The 14,391-nt window shown below is 35.7% G+C and overlaps 1 protein-coding gene across 4 annotated transcripts in view; it reads right to left on the bottom strand.

Annotated features, from left to right (window-relative positions):
- The window catches only part of RECK (reversion inducing cysteine rich protein with kazal motifs), a 63,941-nt gene that overhangs the window by 33,296 nt on the left and 16,254 nt on the right, over window positions 1-14,391 (bottom strand). The window contains exons 3-7 of one of the 4 annotated variants that reach the window (XM_081066875.1): window positions 11,898-11,972; window positions 10,838-10,874; window positions 8,212-8,297; window positions 6,511-6,558; window positions 5,259-5,300 (exon numbers count right to left, since the gene is read on the bottom strand). In XM_081066875.1, the coding sequence (XP_080923001.1) occupies window positions 5,259-5,300; window positions 6,511-6,558; window positions 8,212-8,297; window positions 10,838-10,874; window positions 11,898-11,972 (288 nt within the window). Of the gene's footprint in view, window positions 1-5,258; window positions 5,363-6,510; window positions 6,559-8,211; window positions 8,298-10,837; window positions 10,875-11,897; window positions 11,973-14,391 lie in introns of those variants that run through there. The other 3 variants (XM_081066872.1, XM_081066874.1, XM_081066873.1) reach the window with 3 other exon arrangements.

The following is a 14,391-nucleotide window of genomic DNA, read 5'->3' as shown; positions in this document are numbered from 1 at the left end:
GAAGCTAGATAGAGAAAAGCTTAGTGTCACAGGCTGAGGGACGTGAACGTAATCCTATAGGAGAACCACTGACAATTTTAAGGAAGGAAGAGACATCATATTTGGTCTTTAAAGAGACCACTCTAGGAGAAGCGAGATAGTAGATCCACTAAGAGGAGAAATTAGATAGCAAAGCTAGCTGGGTAACTGTTGCAATAGTCCAGAAGTGGTATAAAGGCCTGAGCTAAGACAGTAATTGAGGACCTGGAAAGGAGACTAATTTAAGTTATATTTCAGAGGTAAATCTTTGGTGCTTGATAGCCAGTTATTTGTGGGAGATGGTGAGAAAGAGGAAAGAGTAGACAGCATCTCTTAGGTTTTTAGTTTATGTGTCTGGGAGCACTGTGCTGGAATAACCACGCAAGAAATGTAAGAAAATAAGTTTTTGTTTTGGGATGTGTGTGTGCGTGTGTGGTGTTGTATAGCAAAAGGGCAGAAGAGAGGGGAGGGAGGGCAGGTAGGGAGGGTAACAATCAATTTTGCTGATTTGAAATGCCAGCTAAACATCGAAAGTACACATATCCAGGAGTAATTCAGGCGTGCATAAAAGAGGCTAACAAAGAAGATTCTGGACTTGTCATCATATAGGGGCAATTAAAGCTGTGAGAGTAGATGAAATTGCCTAGAGACGGAAAACTGGACATTTAGATTAGATCAGGTCATAATCTAATCTGACTGGTCAGATTTCCCTGTTGGGATGATCTCATTCAGGTGACTTCTGAGAAGAATGTACTAGAGAGGAAACACACTAGTACAAGGAGATTAAATAGGAGTTATTCCCCTCCCCAAAGTATAATACAAAATATGACAAAACAAAACAATAGACAAACAGAACATAATTAAGTTTTTATACTATCTTAAGCCAGTACTGCAGGACCTAATAGGTTTCGCTCTTTTTGGAGCTCATCAGCTGCAGGTAACGGCTCAACTCTACTCTGATACAGTCAGTACCCGGATACAGCATTTTACTTTACCAAGCCTCCCATTCAGTCTTCTATTTATTATATCCTGACAATTCTCAGAGTTTCCTTAGCATTAACTAAAAGAAGCTTTATAGTTAGGTCCTGAAGGCCTTGCTGGGCTAAAGTACCCCATGATTCTTTTGCTAAAACCCCCCAAAACTGTCACCTCTATTCTGAGAATCACTGCAGCACAGATCCAATCACACTGAGGTGTAAGCGATCTCTAGCTATCCAGGGAATCCTGCTGGTCCCCACATCCCTGTACACTTATCTCTAAATGGGGCTAGTTTTCATCCCTTTTTATGCTTCTGGTAGTAAATCCAGAGTCACGGTTATTTTGAGAGAAAAATGAAGCAAAATAAAATTAATACACAGAAGTCTTTGAGCTAAAGCATTTAATTTTGACATTTCCTGAGGATACACTGTACAGCCTGTGCAGGCACACATAAATATGCACCAAACGCTGGCATCCACGGGCAGGACAAAGTGTATGGCAAGCTACCATTTGTGTTACAGGGGAGTAAGAGTATACATACATATTTACTTTTTTTATATATGCATAAAACACCTCTGGTGATTTGAGTTAGGTGGCTGCAGTATAAGAGGTGGGAAAGAGACTTTTTATTGTATACCATTTTGAATTTTGAACCATGTAAATAGCCAAAAAATAAAATTTAGCACAGACCTGCACTCTGCTCACATGTACTCAGCCATGTGTTGATTAGGAGGCTGCTGACAGAACTGAGCCTACAGCTTACAAGGCCAACCATCTTTGTCGCTGCGGTTCCTACAGCCTCTTTTTTAACATCCTCAGTCTTCAATTTATCTGGCATTCTCACAGAATCAGCCCCAGGACAGGGCATTATTTTAGAATTCTTTACCAACTCAACTGTTAAGTTTAAAACTTACATGCCTTAAGATTTGAAAAAAGACAGTCCTCACAAAAATATCTCCTACTGATTTTCCTTCACAGTTTCTCACTTTCCTTAATGAGATAACATCAAATAACTGGACTGAAAAAAGCTAGGAAAGAAAGAGAAATGAAAATGACACTCATAAAAAGAATATAAAGGAAAGCATAGAGAAGAATCTGAAAGAAGAAACAAGTGAAAATCTAAGTCCGATGACAAATTTGTAGCATTGTACTTCAGTAGCTCATGCAGCATATGGAAAGGTATTTATTATATTTACGGACATTATGTTAAGAGAATGGCACACATGAAATGGATTTATAAACCTGACACTAAAATTTGTCTCATCAGTCCTTGCCAGGTCTCCGAAAACTCACCAGCCTCACATCACCTTGATGTTTATTTTGACATTCAAGAAAGAAAATAACTATCAAGTGGCCGGTTTGTTTGTTTGTTTGTTTGTTTGTTTGAAAGAATTACACTCCATGTCTCACACCTCACAGAAAACATTCATTTTCACTTTAGTTCTAATCAGCCAGTGTACACGAGGATGGCTATCTATACAGCCAGCATGTATTCTGATTGTTGTTGCCTATGTAATTCCAGTTGTTAAATATTTTCAATATCATCCCTGATTCTAGCATCACATACCCATGAACCCAGGTGGCCTGACTAATAATGTAGGTGGGCCAAGGACCAGGCCTGTGACAATACATGGAGAACTTAGAAATGCGCATGAATATGACATGTCCATCTCAGAGTTATCAAGCCACTGGTTGATTTGGTGGCTCTAACCAAACAGGTGTGATTCTGAAAGAAGCATTCTTAAGTACTGAAGTATTCTTTCTTAGGTATTGGTCGGAATAAGAGAACTGCAGAGTTGGGAGATCATTGGTCAAATCTCCTGTCCACTGCAGAAATTCGCTCCATAACATGTGAATCCAATAAGGCTTTGCTTGAACATTTCTAGTGACAGGAAGTTCTTTGTTTCTTGGAATAACTCATTCCATTTTGAATACAGGTAGGGTCCTCTCCTACTGAAATGTCAGATCAGTATTTGGTTCCTTCTCTTCTGATTCCCTAAAGAAGTAATTTTCAAAAACAAGCTTCCTAATTTTCTCTATGCTTTTCTTCCATAGCGTTATCTTCCACTCTCGAGGTTCAAGGGTTACTTCGCAGTTGACTTTGGGCATGACAGTCCCCTCATCTTTAGTCCTGGATTCCTAACTACCTCTGACATATGGGCCTTTACATTTAAAAAGACCTAACACTCAGTATACTCCAACTTCTTTAAATTCCCCTCAAAACCTATGTGCTATTTTGTTGCTGTGTATTTTTTTTTTAAAAAAAACCTCACTACATTATTACTGTTTTAGTTAATCTTGTGTGCTTTAACTTACCCACTTTGTATTGTTATCATTCTCTTTTTCTTTTGCATTTCAAATAATTGTAGCTATTTTAGGCCTTCCTTTGGAGAAGTCCTTCTCCAAAGGGTCTAGTAATGGCAATTCTCTGTTTCTGTCATTAGGAAATATCTTAATGTTGCCCTCTGTCTTGAAAAAATTTTTTTGCTGGACATGGAATTCTAGATTGATAGTTATTTTCTTTCAGAACATTTTAGGTATCATTCCACTGTCTCTGGCTTCCTCTGTTGCTATCCAGAAATCAGCTGTTAGTCTCCTTTGAAGGCAGTGTCTTTTTTTCTGCTTTTAAGATCTTTGCCTATGAGGTGTGTCTGTAATGTATGGATTTTTTAAAAATCCTGCTGGGGATTTAAACATTTAAGCATTTAAACATTCTTTAAACATTGACTCTGCTTCTTTCTTCTTATAGTATTCCAATTAGAAGACTCTCTCTATCCTCCATTTCTCTTAAACTCTTTCAGCTTGTCCTTAAGTGCTATTCCACATAATTTCTTCAATTCTATCTCCCAATTCATTAATAACTGTTTTTCATATTTCTCTGAACATAATCTCCTATATTCAATCCATCATAAAAATCCTCTTGATGGATTCTGCCTTCAAATCTTAGTTATTCCTGAATACTCGACTCTACTGCTATCATCCTACTTTTGGGCCTTGTCTGTTTTTAGCTAACTTATAGGGTTTTGGAGCTCTAAAACTCAGCCTGCACACAACTAAGATTTTAAGCTTTATAAAATATCAAACTTATTATTTGTTATGTTGGTCTCCTATTACAGAATCTTCATTGTCTCTCTCTACTTAATAATAAATTAAACCCTAAAATATCACCTTTCTAGGATCTGGTTCGACTTTGCCTATATAAGCACAGATTATCAGCCCAAAATAGGCCTATTTTCTTTTTGCACCCTGTACAAACTATATTCATTTTTGCTAACATGCTTTGGATGCAGTCTTATTAACAATCCTTTCCGGCCTCTCTCTTTTGCAAAATTTTTCCTGATAACTCCCAACATGCTCACTCTACTTTCTGATTCCCTGAGACCTTCTGTGAGCAGTATATATTTCAGTTATCTTCACTCAATTAGATACAACTCTTTAATTTTTGTGTTTTTTCAAACATATAAAAGTGCCTCTCAGTATTCAATAAATATTTGTTAACTTGCATACAAAATCAGATGCTGTTAAATCAGAAATAATAATGTTTTACATTTAACTGATTTATCTTAGCATGGTTGGAACAAAATAGAATACTAAATGGCATTAAAAAAGTTAAACTTTATTCATGTTTAAGATATCCCCTCAAAAGGGATTCTGCCGCAGCTTATCAATGAAGATAAACATTATTTAGCTCTTTCAAATATAATCACTCACTCTCTAATCAAACAATACAAAACTATCTTTCAGGGTAAATGTTAACCCCTAAAATTGTAAGCCTAAAGGAACAGCTTACACATCTAGAAGTTCACCCCAGGGACCACACTAGTGTTAAAAAAAAAAAAAAAAACAAAACTAAAAGCCTAGTTTCGTATATTATTCTAATGTTGATAAACAACCAATCCATTTAAAATAGGTTACACTACACCAAACTTACCCATTCACTTTATAACAAATAACCATTATCTCTAGACTACACTTCAACAAGAACCCAACTGTTATTTGAGTTTATCATGCAGAACCCCTTTTTCTGTATTAAAATACTCTTGTCTCTCTTTTTACTTCTAAATAACATATAAGAAATCAAATCAAGTCTTAAATTACCTCGAATAACTTATAGGTTTGATGTTATATATAAAAGAACTCTCTTAGCATGTAGCTTTTTGGAAAACAGTTTCTTAATTCTAGGCTAAATAAGGGAAGATAGACTGGGAAAAAGTAAACTACTCTTAGTATTTCTCTCAGAGGACAGTGTTTAGCTCTCTTACCTTTCCTGTCCCGTCCTTCATCAACACATACTGGCAGACTTCCTAGGGCAATGCAGAAATCCAGACAAGAGAAGGAAGCACACTAAAATAATGGAGGACAGGCTACAGGAGATGGACAGTGTCAGACATCATGCGGGAGAAAAGAAGGAATTATCATAGTTAGCCACTTTATTCAAGACAAACTACAACTAGTTATTTTAAAGGTAGAGAGAAGAAAAAAAAAGATATTTTACTTCTTTGTAGCAAGGCTCCTTTCAATAAGAACAGAGGAGAGTTTCGGTTAATTTGGAAATTTGTCTTCAGAGGAATAGATATAACTTAGCAAACAGTACAAAGGGACAAAAGATAAATATGATTGTTCAATTTAAAAATATTAATTAAGAGATATAATAATAGGCTTTGAGAAAAGAAAAAATATATCAGAACTATAATCTGGAAGCAGTTAAGAGAGTCGTTCTATCTTTCTTTTCCAAGAGAACAAACTATTAAAAGCAATGGAATTCCAATGTTTATATATAAAAATGATGAATGTGGCATATGCACTTAAGTACCCTCAATTATACGGTCTTATACTATGAAAAGCAAAAATACTGTCTCATTTAACCATGGAGATCTATAAACAGAACAAAGTATTCCCAATAAGGCTTTTCACATCAGGGACAATCTTCTGTTCATATTGCATGATATAAAACACCTCCTCCACCCTGTTTTAGTAACTCCCCCATCTAGATACCAAAGTGCTTGAAATACCACCATTGGGAGACAAGAGTCCTTCAGATTTAATACAGCCTTTATAATTTAGTATTTCCCCTTTCTCCCCAAACGCAAGATCCTAGAAAAGTCTGAAGCTATTCACACTAGCAATATGATTTTGTTTCTTCAGTTAGAGGTGGCTAATAAAAATGAATAACTAGATGGGTCAAAGGATAGGAAAGGGGGCAAAAGAGGATAGAGAACATAAAAAAAACTATTTTACAACTTTGGGTACAACCAGTTGCTTTGTTATGAGAACATTATAGGTGAAATCCTCTGCATATGTGATTTAGGCATTTCTTTAAAATTAATTTCAACAAAAGTCAATTAAAGTCGTAACATTTCTAAACGAGGTAAATGACCTTTTTATCAAGGCTATATTTTCTGTAGAGTAAAAGGCAATCTACATAAAAATGAATTCATTTTAAAATTTAAGTGATTTTATCAATTCTGACGGCATCTGAACAGTCTAATGAAATTTGTTAAATAAAATGCATACCTCATATTCTTTTCTGCAAACTTTGGAAATATCATTTTTTGAAGATGCCTAAAAGATAACAAATTTCTTCATTAATTTATTACACATGCTATTCAGCGCAAGACAAAAAAAAACACAAATTAATACAAGTATAAGTTAATTGCTGGTATAGTATTCTTTATTTCATCAAGGAAAACCTTATGTTCAAATATTTGAAAGTGCCTAAAATACAACAAACACATTTCATGCAATTTCTTTAAAACAAACATCAGCCTCAGAATCTACGTGATACGCTAGAACCTCACTCTAACTTTTATGGCTTTTTCTCACATATTAACACAGTCCTTTTGTTATTTCAGGAACTGGATGAGTTTGAGGGAAATGTAAATCTGAATTTTCTTTTTTTTAACTGAATTCCACTCTGTTGCAAATTTTCTTGTGAAGCTCTGCCAGGATGTTTATATTTTGCTTTTTCTTTAACCCTTCATACTGCAAGTTCTCATACTGAGGGGGCAACTGAAGAGGGAAAGGCTATGCCTGGCAATCAACAAAAGTTATTTTTATGCAATTCTCTTAACAAGTTTATGAAGAGATGGCATCACCTCTACAGATGAAGAAACTGAGGATCAAAGAGAAAGCAAGTTACTTACCACATTTAAGCTTGTACTTTGTATATAAAACAAGCTACAACAAATCTGAAGGGTGCTAATTCTTCCATATGGTATCAGTCCATTTTTAGAGATGTAGTTTCCGAGCCAGGGGCTCTGGTCCCTTATTCTATTCCCTCCTGTCTATCACCTAAGCTCGTGCAATTTTGAATAGACCAGTTGGTGAGGATGAGGAGAACAAGAAGCACAATGGACTGGCAACTGTTTTATGCCCCACGAGATGGATTATAGTTCCAATCCTCCACAACTCAGCTTCATCTCAGAGCCTGGAGGAGAGCAGCAGATACGTGGCTAGGCTGTGTGCTGCCTGAAGAGGGCTGCAATGGTGTACATGCAAGTGAAGGTGACACCGTGTCTTACATACTCCTGTCCATAGACCAGTCACTAGAAAAAGAGAATGCAAAAAGGCTTTCCAGGTGTGGTTTCTAAATTTCCCAGGTAAGTCTACTCCCACCACTTGGAGGATGAAGAACTAGGAGACCAGTTTTCCCACAACTGTCTCAGGAACCATTATGAAAATATACACAGTGAGGAAAAACTCAGGGGCCTCACTTGAACCAGACCAGAGAAATTAAATCAAAGAGAAGTTATATTAATAGTTCACTACAGGAGTCATGTTCACCGAGGAACAGAGAGGGTATAAGAACATGCTCAGGGTTAACCCATGATGATGAAAGACAGAAGGCAAGATGAAATGTATCAACGGCTCTCATCTAGGCACACCCGAAATTCACATGACCATTTGGTCAGTCGGCATTGATTAAGCATGACCATAGGCAAAGTACAAAAGGCCTCAATTCCTAGAATATTCTTTCTTTGTGTGGCAGAGTGAAGTTAAGAAAGAATAAGAGAGGACTCAGAGCCCTACGTGCAGCAGTCATAACTGAAAAAGCAGCAAGTCTAAAAAGAAGTGGTCTATGCAAGAAATGCGAAATTTGCAGCTTTTATGAGTCACATCTCCAAAGGTCTGAGGTGGGCAGGGTTCAAGACATATGCATAGCTAACACCCAAACTACATTCCATGCTGCAAAAGACCCTGATTGTCCAGTGTTACCTGCTTGCATGCCTGTCGACACTCCAAGGTAATAGCCAGTTCGCAGCAGCCTAAGCCAACCCAGCCATCAGACTTCTTAAACACACCTTAAAAACAAAATGTTCAAATGTTTTGATTATAAGTAGTGACAAACACAAATAGCATGCCGAATTGGTTCATAGATACCACTAAAAATGAAAGCAGGTGTCCACAAGAAATCAGACAGAAGGGCCTCAAAAATATTAAGCTCCTCCTCCCCACCTATTCCCAATGCTATCAGTCTTCTCAGGGTCCCTTACAGCAAAATTATTAGTCTCCCTGCCCACTCAAAACTCCACATCATTCTCACTCTTGGATAGGTAGCTTCTCTACAGGGCACACAGGTTAAGGACAGCAAGGAGAGGCCTTCCTCACCATTAGACTGTGAAGCAGAGGCAAAGATTCCAATTTAACTTCACAAAAAAGGGGACAAGTATTACTGAATTCAAAAATATTAAATACCTAGAATAGTGTAAAACCCACGATGCTGTTTAAAAACTGATACTTAGTAAACAGATAGGAGCATCTCCTGTGAGCCAGGACCGGCTTTGATGGGTGCACTTCATCACTGGGTGAAATGCCTCTCCTGGTTCAGTTTATGCACAGCAGCTATTTCTCCAGATAAATCCCTGTGGGGTATCATAGTATCACTTTTTATAAGAAATGTCCTAATGTATTTTTAAGATCCCTTTTTGCAATCATAAATGTCAATGAATGGCTCCTAGAATAAAATTAGGAGATATAATAATTATGAAAAGAGAAAAAAGATTTATGCTTGTAGGGATCCTGCAAATTCTTCCTCATTGCCATTTAAAAAATGCTTTATGCTGCTTCCATATAACACACAGATCTTCAAATCAACACATATATTCGATTAGATTATTATTTACATTTGAAAAAAATGTTAGTGATTCAAGGCAATAGGTAACATAATTCTCCAAATAAAACTAGGACTTAATACAAATAGAAGCATTCTGCTAAGAAACAAAACAAACAAAAGTAAACAAAACTCACAAATATAAACAAATACAAACAAAACTTTCCAAATATATTAGTTTGGTGCAAAAGTAATTGTGGTTTTTGCAATTATTTTGAACCCTTTAAACCACAATTACTTTTGCACCAACCTAATAATTATAAACCACCTCAGTTATGACAACTAGTTAAAAATACTGTATATCATAAGCTTCTGTATCCCTACATGTTTTAAGAGTCCAAAGGGCAACAGACTCCCATCTAGCCCTGTTGCCTCATATAGTTTCCTCTAAATCTTTGCTGCTTGCTATTCAGAAGCACTCACATTTTAGATATAATTTTGAAAGGAATCAATGTAGATCATAAACTCTGTGAACTTCTACAGCATACTGCAATATATTGCTGTTTCCACATACCCTGTGTCCTCTTAGAAAGTATTAAATTGTTCAACAAGCATTTACATTTACTGAGCCTCTACTATGTACAAGGCATTCTATCAAGTATTCAGTGGGCTGCAAAATAGATAAAACATATGATTTCTCCCATGGTGTAGATGACAGTTTGGTAAAAACTCTGTGTGTATGTGTGTGTAAATTCTAGAACATGAGGTTGAACAGGAAAGAATTAGGAAAATAGGCAAGGATGATTAAAGGAAGGCGAACAAATTGTTTGAAGTGCAAACTTCAAACTGTATGACAGCCTTTAAAGCTCAGAGATACATAAGATATACTCCCTTTTGCCAAGACACTAGCTTTAACCAGGACTGAAAAATAACCTTTAATCCTAGGAGACTGTGAATGCCAGGATAGGGAGTTTGGGCTTCATGCCAAAGGAAATGGATATCCCCTCAGGGATTTCTTTTTGAAGGGTTAGGAGGAAAGCTATGATGTGTTAAAAACCAGTCACTTATAATATTCTAGCCCAAGAATGTAATAATAAAGGCTTGAACTAGGAGTAAAGAGGACAGATACGCAATTTTACGAGGGGAAAGTCAATGGAGCTAAAAGATAAAGAAAAAGTAGTCAAAGATAACTTGGTTTCCAATCCAGTGTCATTCACAAGGGAAGGCAATTATGAGATGAGTTTGGTTCTGGATTTGCATTTCAGATACCACTTGGATGCAGAGATCTAGGTAAAGATGTCTAGAAGTCACAACGACTTGGATTTGCAAGTTACCTTCCCAGAGCTGATTAGTTACCAGGGTGAGTGTGGAGAGAGAAGGGAAAAGGACCGCACACAGGAATAACCATGGTCCATGTGGGGGGGTACGGGGTGGGGTAAGAGGAGAAAGGTAAAAGAGAGCAAGGTGCAGTCACAAGAAGGTAGTGGTCAGTAATACCAAGTGTCACAGGGAAGTCACAGAAGATTAAGTACTGAGAAAAAGCTGTAAGACGTGGGAACCAAAGAGATCCTGGGGATCTTTCAAAAGATCAGTTTCCGTAGAAGTGGAGACAAGAGTGCAAAGTTAAGTACTGAGTGAATGAAATTATACGTTTGAAAATTTGGGTGCCTATGGAAAGGAGAAGATAGCAACTCAAGGGTACATATTAGGTTATAGGACTATGACATAGATTTTACAATCACAGTAAGTTTCTCAAAACAAAGTGCTAAAAGTTACATTTCTATTGCTTACCTGGCAAAGATGAATTCATACAACTCCAAATTTCAACCTAAAATTGTAATCACCAAAAGGCTTTTATGTAGATAACCAGTTCCTAAATATGACACTTAACTTCTACAGAAATCATGTATGGATGATTTGATTATGCTTGTGTCTATACAGTCAATATTCTAGGACTATATGAGTATCAATCAGCTATTTAGGGGGAAAAATTAAAACAGAAGCGAAGTACTGCTTGCTCTTTTCCCATCTTCCCATCTAAGAGCACTGAAGATTAGTCTTGTTACTCAGGATGATTACCGGAATCAGTGTTTCCAAGCACAAAGACAAAAGTGTCTGTAGAATGACTAAAGGAAAATGTATCATCAGCCAGACTGTTTGATCATTATCTCCGCCCCACCGCCCCGCCCATCCCTCACATAATGTAAGCTACCATATCTAAAGAGGCTGTCTCGTGGCAAGCTCAGACTTTCTTAACCTTGTCCACGAGCATCCAAACACTGAGGATGGCCCAAGCATTAGAGACATGTTAAGCTACATGATTCAGGCGGGCAAGCAATACATCTATCATATACAAGAAAATGGGAAGACTGGAATATTAAGTCACACATTTTCCCTTATCTCAAATACAACTTTTCAAAATCAAAGAAAATATAAAATGTAGTCATCATATTAGGTTGGTGCAAAAGTAGTTGTGGTTTTTGCAATTATTTTAAAACTTTTAAACTGCAATTACTTTTGCACCAACCTAATAGTTTTCATAAAATTGTCAAAATACAATAATATGTGAAATGCCAAATTCCAGATAAACAAACTAAAATGAAATTTAAAGACTGCAATAAATTTGTATTTAATATTGTTTTTACCTACATCATAGAATAAACAATAAAAATGAAAGACAATATTCTATCTAGCAATTTGTATGAAGATCTTTTTAAAGCACCTAGTTAAAGCCATCATTTTACTTTGACCCCAAACCCCATTCACACCGAAAATTTTGCTAAATCAAAGTAACTCATTAGATGGCTTCATTTAAACAAAAACTTCCACAGTTAAGTTAAACAAGACCTACCATTGTTTCAGGGCAATAATCTGGGGCTCGCTGCAACAGATGTTTTAGTCGAGATTCACTTTTTGAGGAGAATATCTATTTGACAAAAAAAAAGTTTTTGTGGTATTTTTATAAGAAATAATAAGTAAATTTATTATCCTCTAGAAATCTAGAGGTATCTAGATAAATATTCAAGTATCTAGAATATTTTCCAACTTCCTTTTATAAATGGAAAACCTTTGGAAAGATCTAAATTAAATGAGGTAACATTTCTTAAAAGGTTGGTTAGTTTGTCAAATAATCAAGAGAGTCCAAATACAGCAAGTCTAGACCTATTTTCTAATGACCAAAAATGTAGAAAACCAGGCTACTAACCTGTCAGAAGACGGGAGAAAAAGGAAGAAAAAAATGATAAATTTATTCTAAACTGTTCTACAAACTGCTTTTAGTCAACTGACCACAACGAAAAATAGACTACATATGTTATTACACCGTTGATATTGGTGAAGAACAAATTCATGAATAGCATTACGGAATAAATTTCTCCATAAAATGCCATAGAGACAAAGCCATTTTGTTAATACAGATGCTGAGGAGCTGTCAAGTTCATTCACCAGGCTAATTGGCTCACTTCCAAACAGGACTTTAATTAATACAATTACAATTTGATGTCTCAGTAAATTATAAATCATTACATATATCAGACAGAACTTCATAGTTACCTGCAAACAGTCAAGACTAAAATCCATGAATGCTAAGGACAATGAAAAAAAGTTTACCGCTAGTTATTTTAGTAGCCATTTTTCTCCCAAACTACCAACTATAATTAATAAGGGAAGAGAACTAGAATATCACCATTTTGTAACCCTTGGTGAATTAATGCATTTAAGGCAATTATCAACAATGACTACTAGCATTACAAGAAGAGACAAACAGACACAATACCCTTATGAGGAAGACGTAACAAACAAAACAAAAACAAAACCTAGCATGAATCTGATCATGCCTTTGGATCTGTTTCATAAGATAGCTGCTAGGCATATGTGGCTATTTAAATCAATTAAAATTAAATACAATTTAAAATTCAGTTTCTCAATCTCTTTCATTTCAAGTGTTCACTTGGCACAGGTGACCAGTGGCTACTGTTTTGGATCACACAGCTATAGAATACTCTCATTACTGTAGAAAGTTCTATTGGACAGCTCTGCTCTAAATCTACCTACCAATTACTAAAAACTACAGAGGAAAAAGAAGCATACTAAATGATACCACAGAGATGCGAACAATATAATTCAGCCTAAGGGAAACTCTAAGGATAAATGACCAGATTTATTCATCAAAAAAATACAAGAAGAAACCCATAGTTCAAAAGGTATTTAAAAGACATAACCAATTGCAATGCATTTATCTCACTTGGATCCTGATTCAAACTAAAACAAAAAACTTATGAAACAATTAAGAAATTAGAAAAATAGATATTTGAATATTACATTTAAAAAGAAGTGATAATGGTATATTTATAAGACTTTAATGAGTACTTATAAATTATAGATAAAAACTGAAAAATTATGGATCAAATGATATGACAACTGGGAGCTTCAATATAAACTTGTCTCAGTATAATGGGGGAGGGGTAGATGGAGGAGTAAAGGAAACACAACTGGCCTTGACTTAATAATTTTAAAGCTGAATATGGGGGTTATTATACTTTTCTTTACCTTTGTATATATCTGAAAATTCCCATTATAAAAAGACAAAAAGAAGAAAAGAAAAATAAATGGAAAAAGAAAGACAACAAGGAAAAGCAAGAAAGAATAAAGAAGAGACAGAAAGAAAGTAGTAGCACATGACATTAGCAGTGGATTGGAAAGAAGCACAGAGAAAACTATGCTTCCATTCATCCATCCCATTTCCCTCAACTCTATTTCCTCACAAAACAGAAAAGAAAAGAAAAAAGGCAAAAAACCTACAATACTTGAAACAGTTTTAGAACAGTGGAAAGAAATATGAACTGAGCAAGCTGCTTAGCCTTACCAAGCCTGGTGACAAAGAGCATGGACTTGGTAAGAAAACACATTTGGGTTTGAGCTCCTGCTCTTCAGTTAATGGCTTAGGGACCTTAGCAAGTTATTTAACTTTTCTGTACCTCAATTTCCTCACCTATAAAATGCATATAATCATATCAGCTTCCTCAAGGACTTAGTGTGAGAATTAAATGAAATAATTCATGTAATGCCTGGCACATAAGAAAAAATAAAATAAAAACTTGCTCCCGAGGTTCCAGGTTTTTTAATACCTAACAAGCAAAATTAAGACGTTAGATACTCAGGTTCCTTCTGTCTCTAAAATCATGATACTATAAAGTAGAATGAATCAAACTGAGAAACACTTATTAGGAACATAAATAAGATAACTTACGAATATAAATAACTAATAATAATATTAGGAATATAAATAAGCTAAATAACTAATTTGGCTGAAGGAAGGCAGCATGTATGTTTTCAGATAGTAAGGT

The sequence above is a fragment of the Rhinolophus hipposideros genome (genome assembly GCF_964194185.1).
Source record: "Rhinolophus hipposideros genome assembly, chromosome: 11".
Classification (NCBI taxonomy): Eukaryota; Metazoa; Chordata; class Mammalia; order Chiroptera; family Rhinolophidae; genus Rhinolophus; species Rhinolophus hipposideros.
Note: the sequence above shows the minus strand (reverse complement) of the source record. Positions and strands in the feature narration are given on the sequence as shown.